This window comes from Merops nubicus, unplaced genomic scaffold, assembly GCF_000691845.1.
Source record: "Merops nubicus isolate BGI_N331 unplaced genomic scaffold, ASM69184v1 scaffold3914, whole genome shotgun sequence".
In the NCBI taxonomy this organism is placed as follows: Eukaryota; Metazoa; Chordata; class Aves; order Coraciiformes; family Meropidae; genus Merops; species Merops nubicus.
The window spans coordinates 12,434-35,221 of record NW_008606055.1 but is presented as its reverse complement, the minus strand read 5'-3'; the positions used below and the strand labels follow the sequence as shown (position 1 = coordinate 35,221).

The 22,788-nt window shown below is 45.8% G+C and overlaps 1 protein-coding gene across 1 annotated transcript in view; it reads right to left on the bottom strand.

Moving 5' to 3' along the window:
* Positions 1-2,646: 2,646 nt before the first annotated feature.
* Positions 2,647-22,788, bottom strand: part of RANBP10 (RAN binding protein 10) — a gene marked incomplete at its 5' end in the record, with an annotated part of 30,810 nt that continues 10,668 nt past the window's right edge. Inside the window, 9 exons of the mRNA XM_008939506.1 lie at positions 2,647-3,054; positions 5,226-5,337; positions 5,819-5,964; positions 6,870-6,994; positions 8,361-8,556; positions 10,663-10,811; positions 11,797-11,905; positions 14,560-14,672; positions 20,770-20,954. Coding sequence (XP_008937754.1) covers positions 2,924-3,054; positions 5,226-5,337; positions 5,819-5,964; positions 6,870-6,994; positions 8,361-8,556; positions 10,663-10,811; positions 11,797-11,905; positions 14,560-14,672; positions 20,770-20,954 — 1,266 coding nt within the window. The remainder of the gene's footprint in view (positions 3,055-5,225; positions 5,338-5,818; positions 5,965-6,869; positions 6,995-8,360; positions 8,557-10,662; positions 10,812-11,796; positions 11,906-14,559; positions 14,673-20,769; positions 20,955-22,788) is intronic.

Below are 22,788 nucleotides of genomic sequence, written 5' to 3'. Positions count from 1 at the left end.
AGAGGTGCACTCAGGTGAACCTCGTGAGGTTCTACAAGACCAAGTGCAGGGTCCTGCAGCTGGGGAGGGGCAACCAACATTACTAATACAGTCTAGGAGAGGACATTCTAGAGAGCAGTCCTTTGGACAAAGTCTTGGGGGTATCCATCAACAAGAAGCTGGACATGAGCCACCGATGTGCAGTGGCAGCCCCAAAGGCAAATCAAATCCTGGGCTGCATCAAAAGAAGCATGGCCAGCAGATGGAGAAAGGTGATCCTGCCTCTCTGCTCTGCCCTGGTGAGACCTCACCTGGAGTCCTGTGTCCAGCTCTGGAGCCCCCAGCACAAGGACGTGGACCTGTTGGAGTGTGTTCAGTGGAGAGCCACAAAAACCATCAGAGGGCTGGAACAGCTCTGCTGTGAGGACAGGCTGAGGGAGTTGGGGTTGTTCAGCCTGGAGAAGAGAAGGCTCTGGGGGGACCTTATAGCAACATTCCAGTACCTGAAAGGGGCCTACAAGAAAGCAGGGGAGGGACTATTCACAAGGGTTTGCAGTGACAGGACAAGGGTAATGGCTTTAAGCTAGAAAAGGCTAGATCTAGGTTAGACATCAGGAAAATTTCTTCAATATGAGGGTGATAGACCACTGGAATAGGTTGCCCAGACAGGTGGTGTAGGCCCCTGGAGACATTCATCAGCCTCATCAGGTTTGATGAGGCTCTGAGTAGCTTGATCTAGTTGGAGATGTCCCTACTTGTGGCTGGGGGGTTGGACTAGGTGTCCTTTAGTGGTCTATTCCAGCCCAATACATTCTCTGATCCTATTCTATGATTCTATGATTAATACAACCCATGACAAAGAGACTTGGCCTAACAGAACCACAAAGAGAATGAAGAAAAAGAACTCAGAATAAGATAAAAATCTCAAGATGAGAGAGAGGTTCAACTGCAGCCAGACAGCTGAAGCTAGAGAGTGACCCAAGGCAGAGGAAGTCACTGAATGTGAAATGCAAAGACAGGTATTAGAGTATTTCCAACCCAAGTACACACAAGCAGTCTGTCAGTGTGCCTTGAGTCTGGTTCCAAGACATGGAGAGCTTGCAGAAGAATCTTTCACCAGGCCAAGTTCTCTTAACAGCACTGGGGCACTATGGATTAAGCTGGCCAGCTGCTTGGCAGGTCAGAAGCTTCAGAAAGGAAGTGTGCCCACGAAGGTGAAGTGTCTCTGCAATCGCAGCGAGGTAAAAACTGCAGGCTTGGGCGATACCCATCACTAGGACAACAAGGAAAATCAACCGAATTCAGCAGTCCTCTGCTGCTGTCTACCTACCTGAAAGGCTTAAGGGTTGCAGAGCTCCTCTGCATTTTTCAACTATGAGAGTTGACCTAATAAAAAGATCTCCATCTCTAAACCTCATGTTGCCTGTTCTCTTAGGTTACTATGGCTCTCACCACTCCCTCTCCCTGTTGTATGCCTTCACCAAAAGGCACTGACAGGCATTCCCAGCCACCTCCAATGCCATCTGCACATTCACCACCAGTCTTCTCAAGAGCTCTGCCTTGATTTCGGGCCTCGTGTCCCAGCTGCAAATCAAACCTTCAAGTGCAGGAAATCCTTGAAGCTCTGGGCTACTGCACAGATCACACACCAAATTCCTCTCCTCAGTGGAACACAAGGTTGCTTCCAGCTTGAAGCCCTGGAACAGGCTAACCTCTATCTTAGGGGCAAACTTCAACACCATCTGCTCATCTTTCATTGACCCTTCCATAAATAATCGAAAAAATCATGAACAACAGTAAAATACATGTTGGGTTTGAGCTCCTCTGGGTGCTCCTCAGACATAATGACCTAAAATTCATTTGGTGCGGAACTCCGGTAACTCCTGTACAGCCAGATGGAACCCAACAGTATTCACCCACAGATCCTTGCTGGTCCCTTTTCGGCCTGAAACTAAAATAATTTTCTCAATAATTCATAAAGAAACTTTGCTGTTCGCTTCTGACTTGGTCAGACTGACAAAGCTAGTAGTGACCCTAACCCACAACCTGATCTTGGCATGTGACACCTCACATGGTGAGCACAGTTCCCACTAGGTGTTCTCAAGACACTTCCAAACTTTAAAAGAGCTCATCAAACATCAGTGATAGATCAGTGTTACATGGAGGGTCATTAAATACTATTATTTTTCGGATTTACTTACTTCTCAGGGCTGTGAGATGCTTCTACAGTGAAGTCACTGAGCCTTGTGCTCTTAGGAGAGGCATGCACCTTGAAGGACTAAGCTCCTCCAATTCCCACTGTTAGTGTGTGGCAGGACCTACCTCACCAGGTCTCCTGCCAGGGTTATAGCATGTGTATAGCTGGGACCGAGCCTGTGGGCAATAAATACATCAATGACTTTGTGGAGGTGGAAGAGACCTTTTTAATAAACAGGATTTCAATAAAATAAAAGAATCCCCCTCTGAACTGCCACTGCGAGAAGAGTTCAGGTAACTAGCACAGATGATACTGTATGTGCACGACTGACAGAGAAGGGAAGAACAAGCTGTCACCAACTTGATGAGTTTCCTCGGTAAATCAGCAGAAACCAGCTCAGCAAAACTCAAAAAAAAAAAAAAATACTGGTGGATCCGTGTAAATCAAAATGAAGAGAAATCCCTACATTGGAAGGCGCTACATTAGAATAACCAGCAAAATACTGAGTGCCACTGGAGCCACAGCAATGGCAGGGAGACAGGAAAGATCTGCCCGTCATTCCTGGGGTCAGGAATAGCCACACAGTGAGGGACCCACTCAATCCTTCCACGGGCAGCGTGTGTGTGCGCTACGGAGGGTGTTGGTGGCAAAGAGGTCAGGCTATCAAACGAGGTGGTGGTGCAGAGTGGCAGCAACAGAGGGTGAAGGGCAGCACTCAGCGATGTCAACTCCATCTTGCTCTGGTGGCTAGTGCAAATAGTCGTCTACTCTGGCAAAGGAGCAGGAGCCCAAGCCCACATGAGCCATGAGCCGCAAACACTCCGAGGCCTGGCCCAGGGCAAGCATCAGCGGGGGCTGATTTGGCAGGTTCTGAGATTCTGTGGGGGCAAAATAAACAAATCTATTTAGAAGAGGTGTCCTGGCTGCGCACCAGCTCACCTGCTCTCGGGTCTCTCTCTCTTCCACCTTGGCACCAAGCCCAGCTTTCCTAGCAGATGGTGCTTGCTCTGGAAAGAAGCTACTCCCAAGTACTGCTGGCTCTGCACTGCTGCTCCTCCGCACACCCCACCACCCATGACACGTCCCATGTGGGGCTAGGGCTCAACACGGCCTGTGAGAAAGTGCTGCTGTGGTAGCCAGAGCAAGAAAAAGTCAGTGGAGCTCCTGCTGCCTCAGTGTCTGCCAGAAAACCCTCAAAGCATGAGAGATCAAAGCATGGAAGAGTAAGGAAAGGCAGGAGAAATTGGCACCAAGTGAGAGGCAATGGACCTCTCCTACTTGTGCAAGTCTACCCAGTAGTCCAAGCCCTAGACAAACTCACTCACTGGTCACTGCTTCCTCTCAACTCCATGTTTGTTATGTATGCAAGAGGGAACCCTTGAGTGAGCTAGACCAGGTTTCTTGTGGTCTGTGTGACAAGGCATGTCCAGACACCATCTTTCACATCTCCTTGGTGACTTTCCCTCAGGAACTTGTCCATGTTCCTCAGGCACTGGACAAACAATGGCAAGGACCGAGCCACCCTGCTGGACACCTGCCCATGCTGTCAGGGGAAGGGATTTTACTTCCCAAACCATACAATTTCTGTTCCTCAAGACAGAACATGAGCCATCCTCAAGGGTTTGTCCATCAAGGTGTTCTTTCCCCTAGAAGACAAATATCTCCATCTCTTTCTGGGACACTCAAAAATGTGCGGCACACAGACACACTAGGAAATACATCTGGGCACAGTGAGCTGGACTGTGCACAGGAGGCAAGCCTGGGCTTTTGAGACAGAAAAGTTGTCCAGTGGGAAGTGTTTGGCCAGCTGTGGATGGACTGAGCTAACCCCGACTGGAGAGTGTCCTATGAAGTGACCTGAGCTGTGGCACAGCATGTGCAGGGTCTGCTGACAGGATCAAGGTTCCTGCCTAGAATCAATCAATATCTTTTTTGCAAACTGGTGGCAGGCCACAACCTCATTATCACTATATACATTTTTCCACCCTGGGACTTTCTGTAGCTGAGGCTGCCAGGAGGGTCAGCAACCACAGGGCAACTCATTGATTTCAAGCACAAGACTTCCATCAGGGAAGGCTGCTGCATTTATTACAGGAGGTTCAAGACAGGAGAGTAAATGACAACAAGCTGTTGGGCAAAGGAATGTGTTTGTCTAAGGAAAATGGAAGAGCAGGCATAAATTCATCTCTGAGGACACAGAGAAGGACAAGAGACTTCTCATATCTAGATCCAGCCATGACCCATCCTGCTGACACAAAGGGCAAAGCTCATCAGAAGACGGGGAGCTGTCTTGCTAGCTGAAGAAAAGCAACCTATAAGCAGATCTCTACACTCAGCAGGGTCCTCTCAGCACAGTTAAGACCAGAAGCGAAAGAGCAACAGGGTTGGACCAGTACCTCAGCCCTGATTCCACCATGGGACTATAGGCAGCCAGGCTCTCTGGGTTCTAGCAGACACAGGACATGATGGAAACAGGCAGAGGTGATGCTTGAATGCCTGTATTTAACTCTCGATCTTTAGCATAAGCTCAAAGGTAACTGGATTTATGACCTCCCTCTGCTTCAGAGCCAGCTTCACTTATGAGCTGCTGCCACAGAAAAACTGCATCTCCTATGAGAAAGCAGGATGAAGCCAGGACAAAACTCTGCCAACCCAAACAGCATGGCTGTTCCCGGCTAATGCCAGTGCACTGATTCAGTTCGGGCTGGGAGCAAAAAGGAAAAGGGGGAGCAAATGCGTGGAAGAGATCTTGGCTTCCTCAGTAAACAGGGAAGGAAAATCCTGAGGAGCATCCTTGGAAGCAGCATTGACGAAGACCCAAAGAAGGGAGCCAAAAGAAGACCAGAACAGGAGGATCCATTCTGTGCAGGCTTCCCTCCCACTTCCCTTCCTCCATCATTGCCCTGTCAGTCCCCAGCAACAGGAAGAGAGGCACAAACTAAACAGGAGTATTTCTGACCTTTTCCTAACACAGGCTTGCCTGCCACAGGACAGCCCTTGAAAGCAGGTATGTGCAGTAGGCAGTGCTCACCCAGGAACCAGGCCTTACCCAATATAGCACTATTAAGAGCAGCACACACAGGTTCCCTCTGGATCGGGTCCAGCTGTTGACCGACGGGGCAGTTCCAAGGGTCTGAGTAAGCTAACAAGCTAAATGCGTCCTGTGTAAGAGAACAGAAAGGCACAGTAAGATCACGCAGGGCTGCAAACACACAGGAAAACCACCAGGTCCATCAGCCAGGGCACATCCTGCCATTGCCAAGGTGAGAAGTGCCCACCTCCCGAAAAGAAATGGCCCTTTTTCCTCTTGGCAGAAAGGGACCACACTGGGCCACCAAGACAGTGGGTTAAAGAGGGTGCCCCTTCCATTTGGCAGGGGAGCCTGCATGGGAAGGCAAGTACAGAGTCACCTGGAGAGAATAAGAGTGAAGGCAGGCAGGAGTTCTATTTCTTCTGTCCTGTGCCGAGAACTTGGGCCTAGATACTCTATGTTCACTGAGCTTCAACCTGTGCCCCCTACACAGGCCCCCTGTTCCTCCTCAGGTGCAAGAAGAGGGGACCATCCGCTGCTCTTCAAGATAATCTGCAACCCCAGTCCTGGCCCAGAGAACTGCTGCGGTGCAGAGCAAAGCACAGGCTTACCTGAAGCATCTTTTTATGCATTGTGTTCTTCCCATACTCTCTGCAAAGCTGCTCGCTCAGCATCTGCAGCTCCCGTCCAAACTGGATCATTCGCTCTGTGGCAGCATGGTTCCCTCCACAGAGCTGCCTCTGTGGGCAGCTGTCTTCTAGAGGAAAGGCAGTGGAGAAGTAACAATCATCTCTCATTCCCCACCACTGCCCACTCTATGTCATGCCACCCAGAAACAACTTCCTCTTCTGGAGCAGGCAGCAGATTTTGGCCCTAAGTTTATCCCAGTGGAAGCTTTTTGTGACCCCTACACTACAACAGCCAGTAGTGTTTTTTCCATAGCCCCTGTCAGGTACAGGGAAAACTTGAGGTCAGTTTGTTTAATGCATGAGGACTACCTACAAATCTTGTCTCCTGAGAGAATCATAGGAGCGTGCAACTCTAGCCGTGTTACCTTTGCATGTGTGTAAATACAGTGTACACAATACAGAAACCTTCCAAGTCAGAAAACTTCCCAGTCAGAGGTGCCAACACCACCAACTTCCCAGTATTAAGTGGCCACAATACCCATTATAACTGGAGACATCCTCAGTTTCAGAGGTAATGTAGCTGGTTTATCCTCTCCCTCCTGGCTAAAGCAGCCACAAACAAGAGAGTTGGAGCTGACCACCCTGTGCACAGAGGACACGTTGTGGCTGGGAATCAGCCAGCCTGTTAGAGCTCGGTTCAGTTCCTCAGCTGGCAAAGTCATAAAATCAGAGAAGTGCAAGGACTGCTCTGAACTGGAATTCATGACCCGTGCTGAAAAACTTTAGACTCCTATTGCCTTCCCTGCTCCACACCACCACCAGCATGGCTGCGAGAATATGAAAAGTCAAATGTAGCATTAGTTCCAGGACAGATTAATTTTCCCTGTGAAACAGGCATCTTGAGAACTTCATCCACTGAGGCAGGGAGAGAAACCCGAAGTACATGTTTTTTCCCCACAATCCAATCACAATTTTAACTTTTGATACCATTTCTTTCTATTTCGCTTTACCCCTCCTGCCTCTGAGGCCCTACCCATGCTGGACTCATCTGTCTGCAGGATCTCCTCGTGTTTGTAGGTGCCATTCACTATCCTGGTGGATGAATTTTCCAGGACTCCATTGGGGTAATGCTCAGCCTCCATTTCCATCTCACTGTCACTGAGTTGAAAGGAAGAAAGAAAGATCAGATGTTTAAATGAGAAAGAGAAGAAATTAAGAGCTCAGATGCTAAATGATGCCCAGCAATTGCCAGTAAACCTGTAAAGGTGCCGGTTAGACTACAGGAAGCCAAATGGTCTAATTCATTGTAGCAAAAACTGTTGCAGGCTTCTGAAGGCAACTTCTGAAACAGGTTTCTGTTCTGAAAGTGCTTGCTGTAATGAGAGGTGCAGAGTGCTTCTCATTTTCCCTTTGGGAAGCAGCCATCTCTGGGATAGCAAGCAGCAGCCAGACAACAGATACCACACTAACCCACTAAACAGGAGGGAGATCCTGGCTGTCGTAAACCATCAACCCTTGCAGAAAGTGCAATACAAAACACAATGGATCTAGGTTTGAATGTTCAAGACCATGGTCTGAATGAGATTGCTGATTAACTGATATGACGAGAAAGTCTTGCTGGGATTTGGGCTATACATTTAAAAAAAAAGAATCATAAATCCAGCATTATCAAGTGATTCTGGTAATTTGAGTTTGAATGAGTGTTCCTCACTCCATTATGTGCTGTATGGCTCTCAAGTGGTCGCAACAGAGACTACAAACTGTGCTCAGCACTGTACTCCAAGGATGAGTGCCAGTAGCAATTACCAAGAGATTCTACTAAGCCTAAGGATATCCTCTGCTCCAGCACAGCCTCAGGCAGCCCTGCAACACTAACCCAGAGAGTGAGCCTAAACTAAGTTCAGTTCTCATCCTGGCTCAACATGCTCCAATAACTCCAGCAGTAACAATCCCCCCCTCTTAGACTGCCTCTGGCTTCTTGAAGAAGAGAGGTTTTCTAAAGGTCTGGCTTGCTGTCACAAGCATGAAACAAATTACTTCTGATTTAGAGGCTCATCTGGAAGGAGCAGGGCAACAGGTAGAGACAGCCCAAGAAAAATACCCCAGGGGACACTGCAGCAACCCAGTAATCCCTTGAGTTGCCACCTCACCCACTCAAGGGCAGGCAAGCTGCTCAGCAGCAGCAATCGACTGGCTGAGGCAGCAGTAACCAAAACAGGCTCAACAGGAGAGCTTCTACGCAAGCTATCATACTGGGCTCTGAGGGCACCAGTTTAATGGCCCAGCTTGGTGTTTGGAGCATCATAATATTCCCTACGAGATGAGCCTCCAAGCCTGAGCCAGAGCTTACGAACTGGAAGAGGTTTGTGTCTGCTGGGCATAGTAGTGACCTTGTAGATACCAAGAGTTATTTTGTTCTTCAAAAGAACAGGCCAGATGCCCTTCTGGCTCCTCAGAAAGCAGACTGAGCACTCTCCCACAAACTCACCCTTCTCAGGCATCTACAAATGCAAAAAAAAAATACCTGGTTTCTTGGTTACTTGTACTACTGTGCTGGTGAGATTTGGTAGAATCTGTAGAATTGGACTCAGAGTAGTTCACAGATGAGGGGGAGGAGGAGGAGGAAGATGAAGATGATGAACTCAGTGTTGGGTATTTACTGTGACTCTGTTTGCTTTTTGTGGACATGACTCCATTGCTACAGGTTGGACTATCTGCTCCTAAAAGTCAAGAAGAAAGGGCAAAATGAGACCAGACTGACAATATCACTCTACTATGAAGTCAACAATTCAGCAAGAGAGCAGGCCTCAAAGGAAGAAAGCAAAATAAGACTGCAGATCTTAAATTATGATCCATTGTTCTTAAATTCAGTGGGATTTAGAGAAAACATGAATATGAAAGGAACCCCACTGCTTACCAGCAACACCTGAGCTTAAGGAAGTTCTAAAAAGGGGCTGTAAATAAGAAATAGGCAGAAACAGCTCAGACGAGTACAGAAATTATTGTTGAAATACGGATGAAAACATGGATGGTTTGTAAAAAATTTTACAAACTCTCTTCTCACAAACCCAAAGATTTCTCATAAACCTTCTATGCAGTAAAACTGTGAAAGCACAGATGTAAAGTGGGCCACAAGGAGAACTCCTTGCAAGAACTTCCCAGGCCTTCCACAACCTCTCTTCCATTAGCGACAAACTTGATTTACCCAACACTCAGCAAATAACAACTATCCTCTTCAAAATCACAAGCTACCCTTCCTCATTCAGGAGAACAGACATTACTGAAAGGAGAGTCAGATTCAAAATCTCATCTGATTCCCCAACAAAAGGTGCCCATCAAGCTGTGGAACTCACTGAGACAGGACACAAACCTTTGGTCATTACAAGCTTTATATGGATTATACCAAGACAATGGCAAATCATGAGGGGCTTGAATATATTTTGGAGAAATCTCACTATGGGCTTGCCTTGCTATTCTTCCTTATGCAACCAATATTGACCACAGGATCTTGGCTAGATGATGTGACCTGCAGAAGTGACGTTGATATAGCCAAATGCATCACAACTGGTTCCACAACTGTATTTATAGCTAGAGAATGTATTTATATTTTTATCATGACAACAGAAAGATTCAAAGAACAGGTCATTTTGTGCGTTTTAACATCCATACCATAGACTGTGTGCAACAGTTCTGCTTAATCTTGGAAGTGTGTGCTGATGAAATGAACACTATTTTGAAAGCTTGAGGTCTGACAGAGAGAACTGTGGAAGGTGATGTCCCATGTATGGAGACAAATATATGGTGTCTTGTATTTCAGTGTGGTGTATTTTTTTCTTTTTTTTTTTTTTTCTCTGTAGGCATCTCTTTGTTGGGAACAGGTATTGCCAAGAGCTTTTATGGACTGATAGGATCATTCTGCCATCTAGTCAGAGAAACACACCCAGAGTTTCTTAAAGTACAACACAGGAAAACAAAGATACTGGCTTGGGAAGGTAAGTGACAGCTTGAAGGCATTCAACTAATTGTCTTCCTTTCACTTAAATGTTTGCCTGTCCTCCCAGCAGAAGGAATACTGAAACAAAATACACTCAGATGGCCATAAGCAGCTCATGGCTCAGTGAAGCAGCTCAGACTGTTTCCAGGGGCTCTGCAGGTCTCCATGACCCATTCTGCTCTCCCTGACCTATTCTCTCTTCAAAGCCACAATCAATAATTACCTCAGAAAGACATCTTTGATGTTGTAGTTTTTCCACTTCAAGTCCTAAAGTTTAATTTCCCAAACTGCAAAGAGTTGATGCTCCAGAGATAGCTTTTGCAGGTACAGGTACAGAACTGTTCCCTTCTCACATGTTTTGAGCTTAAGCCCATGTGGGAGGGAGAAGCTCTCATGCAAGGCATGCCCCTAACCCTTCACTCAGTTGGCCAGAACAGTGCATCTTCTGCTCGGCTCTCACTAGAAAACTGTTCTTTTGCAGACTCCAAGGTACAGGAAACAGGCTTTGCTTTCCAGACTTCCTCTTAATGCTTAGCCAGTGAAACACTGAGTCACTAGTGGCTGCACTAGAAGGCCACCTTCAGAAGCTTCTTTACTCTGAAGAAAACCTGCTCTGTCAGCAATTGTCTTTGGAAAACAAGTAATGCAAAACCAATTCTCTAACAGTGTAGAGACCCCCATGATCAAACAGTATGTCCCCTCAGCTGGGTATCAGAATAGAGAGTAGCATGTCATAGAGTAATGCACAGCAAGTAGCAGCCAATGTTAAACACAACCATGTCCACCTTTGACACTTGCTCTTCTCACTAGGAGACACAGAAAACATGCTTACCAGTACTATGAACGTGTGAGTTGCTTGATCCATGTCTAGGACTTAAGCTGGGGGACCCAGGGTAACTGTCCTGGGATCTGGGGCTGCGGGCACTGAAACAACGTACTTCACTGTCTGTCCCATTCACCATCTCCACAAACTGCCGGCACCTGGTTTCACAGCAGGGAAGAAGGAGGAAAGGGTGTGTGACAGCCAGCATGCTCTGCACTGAGCCTTCCTGAGTTACTAAGTGGAGAGGTCCTAGGAATGCAAAGGAGTTCAATTTCTTGGTTTTCAAAAAGACATTTCAGACTCCTGGGACCTTTATATTGCCAGTGTTCTGATAATGCTACGGGGGGAAGGAGTTCAGAAACTGAAAACTTTGATGCTAAGCAATGTCAAGACATTCCCCAAAAGCAAGTTTATTTCCATTGTGCTAAGAAGAAACTGTTCCTTTACAGTATGCTTTCATCTCCACCACCTCTGCAGGTACTCCAAAAGAATTTTTTTTTTTTTTCCCAAGGAGAAGATACTAAATCTGCCAAACATCATAGTTCCTCCACTACTCCATCAACCTAAAAATACTGTTGGCAAGTGGAAAGTAGAGAAGGTAAAAAATACAATATCCACAGTGACAGTGAGGATAGCTCCTCATTTTAGCTTTACTGGGAATTGTCCTTGTATGTCTCAGGAGGCTGAGGAGAGCCACTCTGTATGGCTGGGAGAACAGGGACACAAAACCACTTTTTTCCTTTAGTCTCTACCCCAAATAGCCTTTTCCATATATGTGCCTTTCCAGGAACCTTCACAGTGACTGCCACATGCTCCAGTGTTGCAAGATCTCCACAAGACAAGTAAAGGCCATCTGTGAAGGAGTTTCTGAGAGTCAGCAGAGCTTAGATTTCACCTCCATGTGGTCTCATGAGGCAAAGCCATACTAGGTCTGAGCAGCAACAAAACTACTATGCATACATTGCTACAAGCACTGGGCAAAGGATTGAATCCAAGTCCTCTCCAACCTGCACCCAAAGGGATCTCAAACAGTTTAAATGAAGACCAAGGTGTGCAGTCAGACTAGATGGCTGTACAGCCTCTTTCTTCTCTCCTTCACCTATGCATTACAGCATTACGGAGTATAAAGCTACTCATACTTACTTTAACATGAAGAGCAGGTTGGGGTTATGTTCTAGGAGGCCAGGATAGAGCTGCTGGGTGGCTTCTATAGCTTCTCCCACTCTGCCTGCTAATACTAGCTTCTGTATTCCTGAAAGCAAAAGGAGGCTACTGACACACAGGACCAGCCAACAAGAATGGCCAGAAGGGTTGTCTCATATATGCCACACAGCTCCCCACTCCCACCTTGCACAGGGGCTAGGGAGAACTGGGGATCATATTCCCTTTATTTTGGGTTAGGGTGAGGAAAAGCCTGTGAAAATGAGGGAGAATCTGTTAGTAGCTGAAAAACATCAAGAGTAGAAGGATCTGAAGGATGAAGTAGGTCTGCTGGGTTGGAGCACTCTGGGACTTCAGTCCTTTAGTCACAGAACTATGCACCAAGGGAAAAGAAAGCAGGACATGACAGTTGGACAGGAACAAGGAGGCTGCTGGGGAAATGACAATTTCAGAGGGGAAACCCCATGGTCCCTACATTACATACTGCTGGTTCACACATGGAAGCATATGTGTGGCTGAGCATCAGGTGGTCAGAGTATTCTTAGAGGGCTTAAACCACGGCACCGTAATGATTCCCAAGTATCTCTGCCTCTATGTAGAAGGAATTATACCAATAAAACTGGGTTCCTGAAAGTCCTACCTCAATGTATTCCCCAAGAACTAACCTGAGCTGCAATGAGGATGTGGCACCTAGTAGCTAGCTCCAAGAATCAGCTATCAGCTAAGCTAGAAACAGCACAATGAATTGTACACTTCTATGAGGTACAAAGGTACAAGGCAGAAGCCATCTATCATCCTGGGCTTTCATGTCCCACGTATGTTTCTTCAGGGGGTCAGAAGACACAGTGCAAGGCTTCACTTGTGATCCCATCCCTGAACACCCAGAGAAGCTCTACAGAGGTTCATATTTTATTTTTTTGCTATGTGTACTTAACACAAAAAAATTAAATGTACTTAAAAACTAAAAATGCATTGCACTTCCCTCTCTCTTTTTCCAGGACTCCTTACAAACAAGAGAGAGAAGGTTTTGAGTCATCTGTGAGATGCTTCGCAAGCAGGGGCTCCAATAACAACAGGCTGGGACTTCCACAAGTCAAGAGCAGTTGGAAAGCCAGCCTGGTAATCCTCACTAGCAAGCACCAGCAACAGCCTGCAGGGACTTGTCTCCCACTTCTCAGCGTCCATTTCACTTTTTCTGGTAGGTGCAAGTGAAATGTGGCTCTCACACAACGTGTGTTGCACAGTCTCCTTGATTCCACTCTCCTCCTTCTAGTTACTTGCATGTCCATTTTCACGTCTCACTGCTCTCTTCTTTGCCTTGCTTGGCAACTTTCACAGATGCTGCTGCCTTTTATATTTCACCTCTCTTTTTGTTTTCCCATCTATGCTTTCCCACACCTTTTATTTAAGCCTCAACTTCAGAACTTTGTATTTCTTCTCTCCATCTGCCTTGTCATCTGTCCTCAGACAAATGAGACTGCACTGTCTCCCATGTCTCCCAGAAGGCTTTTCCGATTAAACCCACGCCAACAAGGACATTGGCTGGAGTCAGAGTTGCATAACTCACAACTTGGAAAGCACAAAGTCCATCAGCACCAACAGGCAGCAGCTACAAGTTATTTTGGGTACTAAGCAGAGTCCCCAAATGAACCTGAATGCTGGCTAAGCGCATGCAGTGTATGGAGAGTGAGCTACAAAGGGGCACAATCCTCCTGTCATGTAACAGTCACGAGAAATGGTTCAAAAAGGGAAGGGAAATGCACAGAGTGGGATGTCACCTGCATTCAACAGCCAGGAGAATGCAGAAAACACACCAACATTTTGTGGCTCTGCAGTCTGAGCCTGTGAATAGAAAAGCTAAAAAACAAAGTACGGCAGCAGAAAATTGCAAGCCTTATTCTGCAGGGACCAAAAGCACTTAAAGCCTTACCACCTGAGAGATGAGCCACTTCAGAGGGAACAGCAGTGACCAAAACAGGCATAGAACATAAATTCTTCACCTAGTGTGAGCTAAACGCATTGACTGTGAATCTGCAAAACCCTCAATATACAAAGAATTTACCTGAAGTCAAAATGTACAAAGGGACTGGAAGACTCGTTAACTCTGGGAGCTGTAGTCAAAATAGATCGATGTCTCTGGATCCCTATGACCATGCGAATGAAACTGTCCCTGCTGCAACAGGCTGCATTGAAGAACCCAAATCCACAGGGATCCTGGTATGGAGTCACCTCAGCTTCGGTCAAGTCCAAGAGAACCATCCTATTCTCTACTGATGTGGCACTACCTCCAAGGAGGCACCTTCTGCCCTAGATAACATGTCTAGCCTGGTGTGTGAAGCTGCGGGACTCAAAGCTGAGAGTCATCTCATCTCGTCCAGGATTCAGCTATTCATTTTCAACAAGACTGAGGAAAATGAACCAAGCTGATCACAAAATTTAGCACGTCCAACGCTGCCAGGCATGCAGGTCATTTCTGTGAGCAGACAGGCAAAGGAAATAATAGGACAAAGACAGCAGTGGGTGGTAGGGACACAACAATGAGGGGAAAAGTGCTCCCAGAAGTGGTCCTCGAGCTCTGCTGACCCATAGGTAGCAATACTAAGTCAGCAGTGTGCTGTGGACAGCTTTGTAATGTTGCGGACTAACTTTTCCACTTCCACAGTGGGTCATTACTCTGCAGAGAGTTCTGAAGGTAGCATGTGGCCAGTGTGCCACACTTTGGAAACCATTACCTGAGAGACTTACTTTGTCTGTTCTTTATTGAGGTCTGTTCTTCCTGGATTGTGGTGTCTGTGACTCGGGCGAAGGCAGTTGCTGTTGAACAGTACCCATGATGAACCAAATAAGATGAAACCATACTAGAAAATTAAGAAGACACAAACAGATGAAGAGCATTGGTAAAACAGGGGAATCACACTGGAAGGAAAAAAAAAAAATCAACATAACAGAAGTTGCAGTCCCAAAAAGCTGCTGATCAAACTCAGCTTGCTTAGGACATAACCAGTGTCCTACTTCTTTATCCAGACAATATAAGTTGACAAGAAAGGCACCTGGCCCTCAGCAAACATGGAAGGAGGCTCTAAATTCACCTTATGGGAGGAAAAAATAAAAATACTTAAAATTAAGACTCCCAATGCATACATGATATTTATTTATTAATGACTACTGTTCAAGGGTCACTTGGAAGAGCTCAGTCCTGTGTTACTGCCAGTGACACAATATATAGACACTATATAGACATAAAATCTGAATCTCAGAGAGGCTCACAGCTTTCAAATAGATCTCAAAAACATTAACACTCTATTCCTCAATTTCTTCCATCGCCTACTTTGCCAGTAATTATATCTCTGGTTGAATCTCCTTATGAATTCTAAACATTCACAGATATCTTTATCTGCTGATTTACAGTGAGTAGACTCTCAGCTCTTATTTTACAAACATTAGCATGTTTTAAAATTATATTTTCAAAAAATGTTGGGGAGGGAGGTAGCATCACTGTCAGGAAACAAACACAACAAAACCCTCTTTCTGAACAGACCATTTCTTGTGCCTTCCCAGGAAATGTCAACTCTCATGTGATTTTAACAAAACCTAAAAAGCCAGCACTGGATTTCAAAGCTTCTAATGATGAATCTCAAAATAGGCTTCTCATGATGAAGCTGTTATTGATCTGATCAAGTCCCAGCTCAAAACATACCTTCAGCTTGGCTCCTTTCACCGCAAGAAAGAAATATGAGTCAGCAACCATTTTCAGGCCTACCATTGTAAGCAGTTGTGTAATTTAAAAAATTTGTTTCAAAAACAAGTGCTCCTGTCCACTGTTGGTACGAGATATGCCTTTTGCCCTTGGCATGATGCAGACAGGAGCAATGAAGTCCATCCATCTCACCGTCAAGCACAGCAGCCTAGTTGCCCTGGCTCAGCCAGGGTGACCCTGAACACAGTGATCCAGGCTGGCAGAAATGGAAGGGAAAAGCCAACTCTTGCTTCAGTGCAATTTAGCAGCTAGACTCAGAGGCTGCAAAGATTTAAATGCTCTACAAAGCCACACAAAACATGAGCTCTTCCCTATGCCATTTCTGCCCATGGCACCTCAGGAAGTGTCCTTGTGAAGACACATGGCATTATTTATACACTGATCACTATATCAGCCTGATTTTCCGCAACGACTTGTCACTTCTGTATCTTACTACAGCAGCACTGCACACTCCAAATATTCAGCAGCATGCTCGCATTCAACTCTCTTGAAGTTCTGGGGGAACATGTGACCTATGTGACATGCAGACAACAAAAACTTTTCAGAATCACAGGTTCTCCAAAGGAACAGCTTCTACTGCTTGGGAGCCATGGTTGAAACTTCTTGAGAGCAGAAGTGCTTAAATTGCAGGAGCGGCTGTCTCCATGCTGCATCTAGGGGTGGTTTTCTCACCTAGAGTGGTCACGGTGGTGGTACAGAGGCTTGTACCATCTGTGGCTTTTCCTCTTCAAAACAGAACTTGACTGCACACTTCTCTGTACAAACTACATGAAGTTCTCCTCCCCCTGCATGCTACTATTTAGATTCTCAAATGAACAATGCCAAGTCCTCCTGCTTTATCAGAAATAGGGACCTGCACTGTTCCTTCTCCCATAATCAACAACACCAGCTGACGTCAAGTCTCAGGTGTCTCAGATTCTTCATGGCTAGATCTGAAGAAATTAGAGATCCTCTAAGACTGTAAGAACACACAAAGACGACAAGTTATTCATGTGAGTCCCTTTCAAATTTTCAAGCACTTGAAAACCATGTCAGATCAGCCTCTCTGGTGACAGCATATCCAGGGGTACGATACAGATAAAAAATCTGGCCAGGCTCATTCTTCCTCTGCTTTCCAGGGAGACCCTCCCCCAAAGCAAACCTTTCCCAGTGACAGCCGCTCTAAGATGGCACCTCTCAGGACCTGTCTTTGAAGGGAAAGAAATGCTTAGCTGCATGGTTAGAGGTGCTACAAATCCTAATAAAGCCACAGGACAAGAAAAGGACAGGGACTTGCTGGCATGGGGCCAGAGGAGGCCACAACAGTGATGCGAGGGCTAGAAGCCCTCTGCTGTGAGGCCAGGCTGAGTTGGGGTCGTTCATCCTGGAGAAGTGAAGGCTCCACGGAGACTTTCTTGTGGCCTTTATTAAAAGAATGATTGGGACATGCTTTTCAGCAGGGCCTGGTTAGACACAACAAGGGGTGATGGTATTAAACTAAAAGAGAGAAGCTTAGGCTTGAGAGAAGGAAGAAATTTTTGATGCTGAGGGTGGTGAGACCCTGGCCCGAGTTGCCCAAGAGGGGGTGGATGCCCCATCCCTGGAACCATCCCAGGTGAGGTTGGCCAGGGCTCTGAGCAACCTGCTCGAGTTGGGGATGTCCCTGCTCCCTGCAGGGAGGCTGGACTAGATGGCCTTGAAAGGTCCCTTTGAACCCAAACCATTCTATGATTCTGTGATAAAACACAGGCCAAGGAGCTTGGAACTTGAAATGTTGGGGTTTGAACCCCAAGCCCCTAGTTAAGGTGGACATATGGGTGATTCCCACAGCCCTTCATAAAGAGGTGGTGAGTTTGCCTTTTAGCTTCCCCCAGGGTGGGGCCGGCCCTGCAGGGAGAGCCAGAAGGGAAATGAGCCCCAGGGGTCCCGCATGGAGTTGACAAAGGTCAGGTGTCTGCCTGGGGATAAAAGCTGGGACCACTGGCAGGAAGGGAGGAGCCTCTGCTTGTGAAGTGCACTCCACAGAGCTTCCTGGTTCAGGGAAGACCTCCTGACTCTCCCTGTCGCTGGGCCCTGGACCGTTTAGACCTTTGTGAACACGGGCTAATCGGGTGAGAGTTGCCATGCGGGCACCTTTGTCTTATTTGTTTAGCTTCCTGGTCTGGCTGTTTCCCTTGCCATCCATGGGAAACCTTGATTCTGTGTTTATACCACATGTTGTGGGCCGAGTCATGTCTTTTCTGGGATCATTGGAGGTGGCATCAATTATATACGAGCTGGTCGACTTGTTTGTACCCCTGGCAGTCATTCATGTTACGACGTTTTTGCTTACAATACAGTCTAATTATTGGTTTCTCTTCCTGCTGGTTGTATTATTCTTTTTGGGCCTAGTCATTGGCAGAACAGAGCTCCAACATGAAATAGCTGGGCTACTAAGGTAAGGTACAAGCCCTGACCTAAACCTGCCTATGGAGAGAAGGAAGATGGGAAACATGATGCTGATTCTTAAACAGAAGTCCAAGTTGGTGACCCTGACACCTCCACCATGCATGTCAGAAGAAACAATTCTGGAAAACGCAAGGAACAAATGCAGGGATAAACTAGCCCTACTGCAGAAGAATCAACAGCTTTGGTAAAGGGAAGTCATGGCTCTAATTTGTGGAGGGAATCTGGAAGCAGGCAGAAAAGAGATACTTTTGCAGCCTGCTTGGTCATCCAAAGGTATTTCAGTCTTTCCACAAAGCTTCTCAAAGAAATCGCGTCACCATGTGATAAAAGGAAAGGTCCAACATGGCTAAATATTCAGTTAAATACTGAAATGGTCAGTTTTAGCATGGAAAGGAAAAAAAACACCCTAGTGTTGCAGGAATCTCTGCTAATTCATAAAACTGAGCTTGACACACCAGTGCTCTCACCCAAGGCAGGTGCTTTTATGTTCAAAAGCACAAGGCATGCTTTTTTTCTGAACAAGTTGCCTTTTGAGTACTAGGAACTATGTATTTCCATTTCCAAGTCTGTCCATCAGTGAATCTCTTCCTTCCCTGTGGCTGATAAGCAAGCTTTCCAAAAGTGGATCCTGTCTTTCCACAGCCAGACAAGATGGTCGCAGACAGTGAAATGACCCCAAAAAGTCAACAATCCAGTGCATCAAAATGAAAACTAATGTTAAAGTCAATGCCAGTTGCTACATCTCATCCATGCTAGGCCACACCAAACACCCAATCAGACAAGTATTTGTACCTCCTGCTGGCAAAAGCAAATGCCTAAAAAAAAATAAAGGAACAAGGCACATGTGAAATTACACTTTTCCTCATAACCCTTCCAGCTTGCAGTGATCATTCAGATAGACATTCCCATGCAATGTTTCATCATAACCCAAAGATCTCATTCCTTCCTAGAGGGTCCCTTCTTCCCAGCCATATCTGAACACTCTCAACACCACATATACTAGCAGCATGCATCAAAGTCTCTCTACAGTCTCCTTCTCATGAAGTGACAATCCCTTATCCACTCATTCCCTCTTGTCTCTCTTTTAAGTCATAATCCACATCGGACATGTGCCCTTGATCTCTGGCTGCATGGTCCCCCCTTAGTCTGCAGCAAGGGAACTTGTCAAAAGCCTTTTGGACTTCCAAGACAGCAGCCCAAGAACCACATCCACATGCCTACTGGCTCATCTTTGTAAAACTTGTGTGGTATTTCTCCACATGTCCAATGCATCTGTCCTTCCGTAGTGCTTCTACAGATTTGTCCAAGCCAGACACCAAGGTTCTCTCAATCCAATGCTGCCTCACTCTTTTCTGAAACTCTTAATGAAACATGGCACCATACACACCATCCTTGCTACACAGCCACAAGTTCACCTGTTTTCTCCTTGAGTCTTGTATCTGACCCTAGAGACTTTATTCACTTCCCCTCACCTATTTCTTCCAGCTCTTCTTTGACAGACACTTCAATACCAGACACAGACTCTGCCAAGTCCCTCACAAAGAAGTGTCCCAGCACAATGGCCTACCTGATTCCTGGATACAGAAACAAATAATTCAACTGGATATGGTCTTAGTTTCCCCAAGGTCTCTTTTTATCCTGCAATCTTCTACAGGCCCTACAAACTCTTTGGTAGTCCTCCTGCTCCTTATGTTCTTGAAGAAAGATATTATTATTTTCAATAGCTTCTGTCAGTTGCTTTTCAAAGGCTTTGCTGCTTGCCTTGAATTATCTCCAAATAACTAAATACAAGACTAGAAGAAAACAATCACATGGATGCAATCATTGCTGCATCTCCTGGATGACAGTGACCAGTATGAGGTGCTTAGGGAAAGAATATAATAAAAAGGTGAAACAGAGCTAACTATCTGTGATCAGAGATATGAGCAATCAGACACAGAACTAAGAGCCATAGACTTGGGGAGTTAAAATACAACTATGGAATTGGCCTCCATGAATTACTGTGAATATTTAAATGTGTATCTTTTAGAACCCACTTACACTTAAACCACCACAACTTCTTGCAGCAGCAAGTCCCCCAGTTTCATATACTTAATGAACAAAATATTATTTTGTTTTTAAGCCAGAAGGTGCTTTTTCTCTAATTCTTGTGTTTTGAGAAACAGTGAATCAGCACTTTCTAGTTTTGCTTTTCGTGGTGTAAATGGCTGACAAAGTCCACCTCCCTCAATTACCTGTTTCCAAGCTATGGAGCTTTAGTCAACTCTTTCTTCAGGCAGAAGATACTCCTGACCTCTGACAGCTCTTGTCAATTGTTCTCATCAAGTTCCACTCAATCCTTTTTGTAATGGGAAATGCATTCAATAGTCATATATTTATAAAGTGTCACAACTGCGTTTTCAGTTAACTTGGGTTTGGAAGCCTTTGGTTTAAGCTATTTCTGTGCTTTCATTCTCTCCTGCATTAGAGTTTTTATGATGTCCTCTCCACTCCCTTTCCCCCAGTGCATCAACTCAAAGTGGCTGTTCATCCATTCCTACAACCTTTCATGCCGACCTTGGCTGAAAACTTGTCCCATATCTTTTACATTTGAAACAGCAGCAATCTACACAGGAAAGACTATTAAGCAACAAAACAGAGGGTAAAACAATTCAGGGAAAATGCACTGACTGGCATTTGCTGCTATAAGAAAGCATGAATTAGCATTTAAAAAAATAAGTGCTTAAAGCCTAACGGAAGGGAAGAAGCTAAACAGCAGAACAGTGACTTACTTCTGCAGCATGGCTTGCCACTCGCCTAGTCTGTCTCCTATGGGAAACCGCTTAATGGTGCTCTGAATCTTCGCTCGCCACTCCCTCATGTAGTCCTCAATGTCAAACACAAATGGCTGCTGCCCAAAGTTGGCATCGACTATCTCTCCTGGAGTCTGGAGACCCACTGTAGGGTAGAGATTTGACTGGGAAGGAAGAAAAAGAAACCTGTATTAAACCCAGCTTACTCCTTCTGGTTCCAGTTACATGGCAAGAGAGATGACCTAATCTTTACACTGGAAAACGGAATGGAATAGGAAGAGACAACAGCCCTCCAGGTGCATCTCAGGAACGCCATGACTTACTGTGCAGTTATTAAAAGTTATTGCATAAAACCAGAGCAATGGGTTCAGTCCCCTAACAGTCTGTTACCGATGCCATGACTACTGTCTGTGTGTCCACCTTCTGGCTCAGTTCTCTGCAATTTCTACCACAGTTCAAGAGCCAGCAATAATTAAAATACTAATAATCAAAAACTGAAAGGGGCATCACCTCAATCAACAGACCCATGTGTTTTCCACTGTTTCAGCTGAACTCTCTCATTCCCTGGAAGCTGCTGTCTGTTTTCCACCTCTGATGAAAAGGGTTAATGGTTGTGGAGCTCTAAGGTTAGGTAATTGACGATCCCAAGACAGTAAGAACCATTCACACAAGAAATTCCACTAATGATAGAAGAATTTAATTTTAAAATCAAGCATATGGATCCAAATGGAAGTTTTGACGCACCACCAGAACATGGGGCAAAGGTTACCACTGTGAAAATGCCTCTAAAATTCAGCTTCCAAACATGATCTTATTAAAAATAGGTGAGCAAAGTCTATCTAGAAGTTCTCTGAATTCAGGCTATGTTAAGAATAAGCTTATGGATATTAATTGAATCCCTGAGCCCACTTGCACGTGGAGAAATAGCATCAGAAAAGGTACCGAGGTACCTGAATCTCATCACACTGGGTCACATTTTTTAAGACCACCTTCCTCTCACTGACAAATTATTTTTCTTTAGCACAAATTACTTTCCTTTTTGCAACACAAACTTCACTAATCTTCTGCTTTAGATCACCTGCTGATAGCCTGTGGTGCTTAGGATAGAAATCCCTCTCAAGCCACTCGCAATGTGTTTGGTGCTGGGTTTTTTTTCACTGTGCTCTAACACACTGGAGACAGACACAGCCAGAAACCAGACCCTGGGCAAGGCACACCTAGTTGCATTGTCTTGCTTATGGTTGAACCCATGTCAGACATTAGATGAGTGGAAGACCAGAACTCTTTCTCCAGGTCTAATCAGCGAGAACTACTACTGGTGGTTAGACGGTCATCCTAAAGAAAGCTAGGATTGTTCTCTCCTCCTTTATAGAAAGGGGCAGGGGCTTTCCTACAGCTATCAGGAAAATTTACTCAGCTTTAGGAATCCTGGTGGATAACAAGTCCACAATGAGCCAGCCACGTGCCCCCGTCCTCAAGAAGGCCAGTGGTCTCCTGGGGTGCACTGAGAAGTGTGGCCAGTACGTTGAAGGAGGTTCTTTTCTCTCTCTCCTCTGCCCTAGTGAGGCCACCTCAGGAGTACTGGGTACAGTGCTGGGCTCCCTGGTTGCAGAGAGAGAGACAGGGAATTACTTGAGAGAGTAATTGCCAGCAGAGGCTACGAAGATGCTGAGGGGACTGGAGCATCTTTGTGCTGAGGAAAGGCTGAGAGACCTGCAGTAGTTTAGCCTGGAGAAGAAAAGACTGAAAGGAGATCTGATCAAGAGCTAAAGGGCAGGGGGCAAGAAGATGGGGCCAGACTCTTGTCAGTGGTGCTCAGCGACAGGACAAGGGACAATAAGCACAAACTGCAACCCAGGAGGTTCCATCTGAGCATGAGGAAAACCTTTGTTGTGAGGGTGCCAAAGCCCTGGATCAGGCTGCCCTGAGACTCTCTGTAGGAGAGACATGGAGGGCACGTACTGGTGCATGCCCAACCTGTTTTTACCTTCTTTCCCT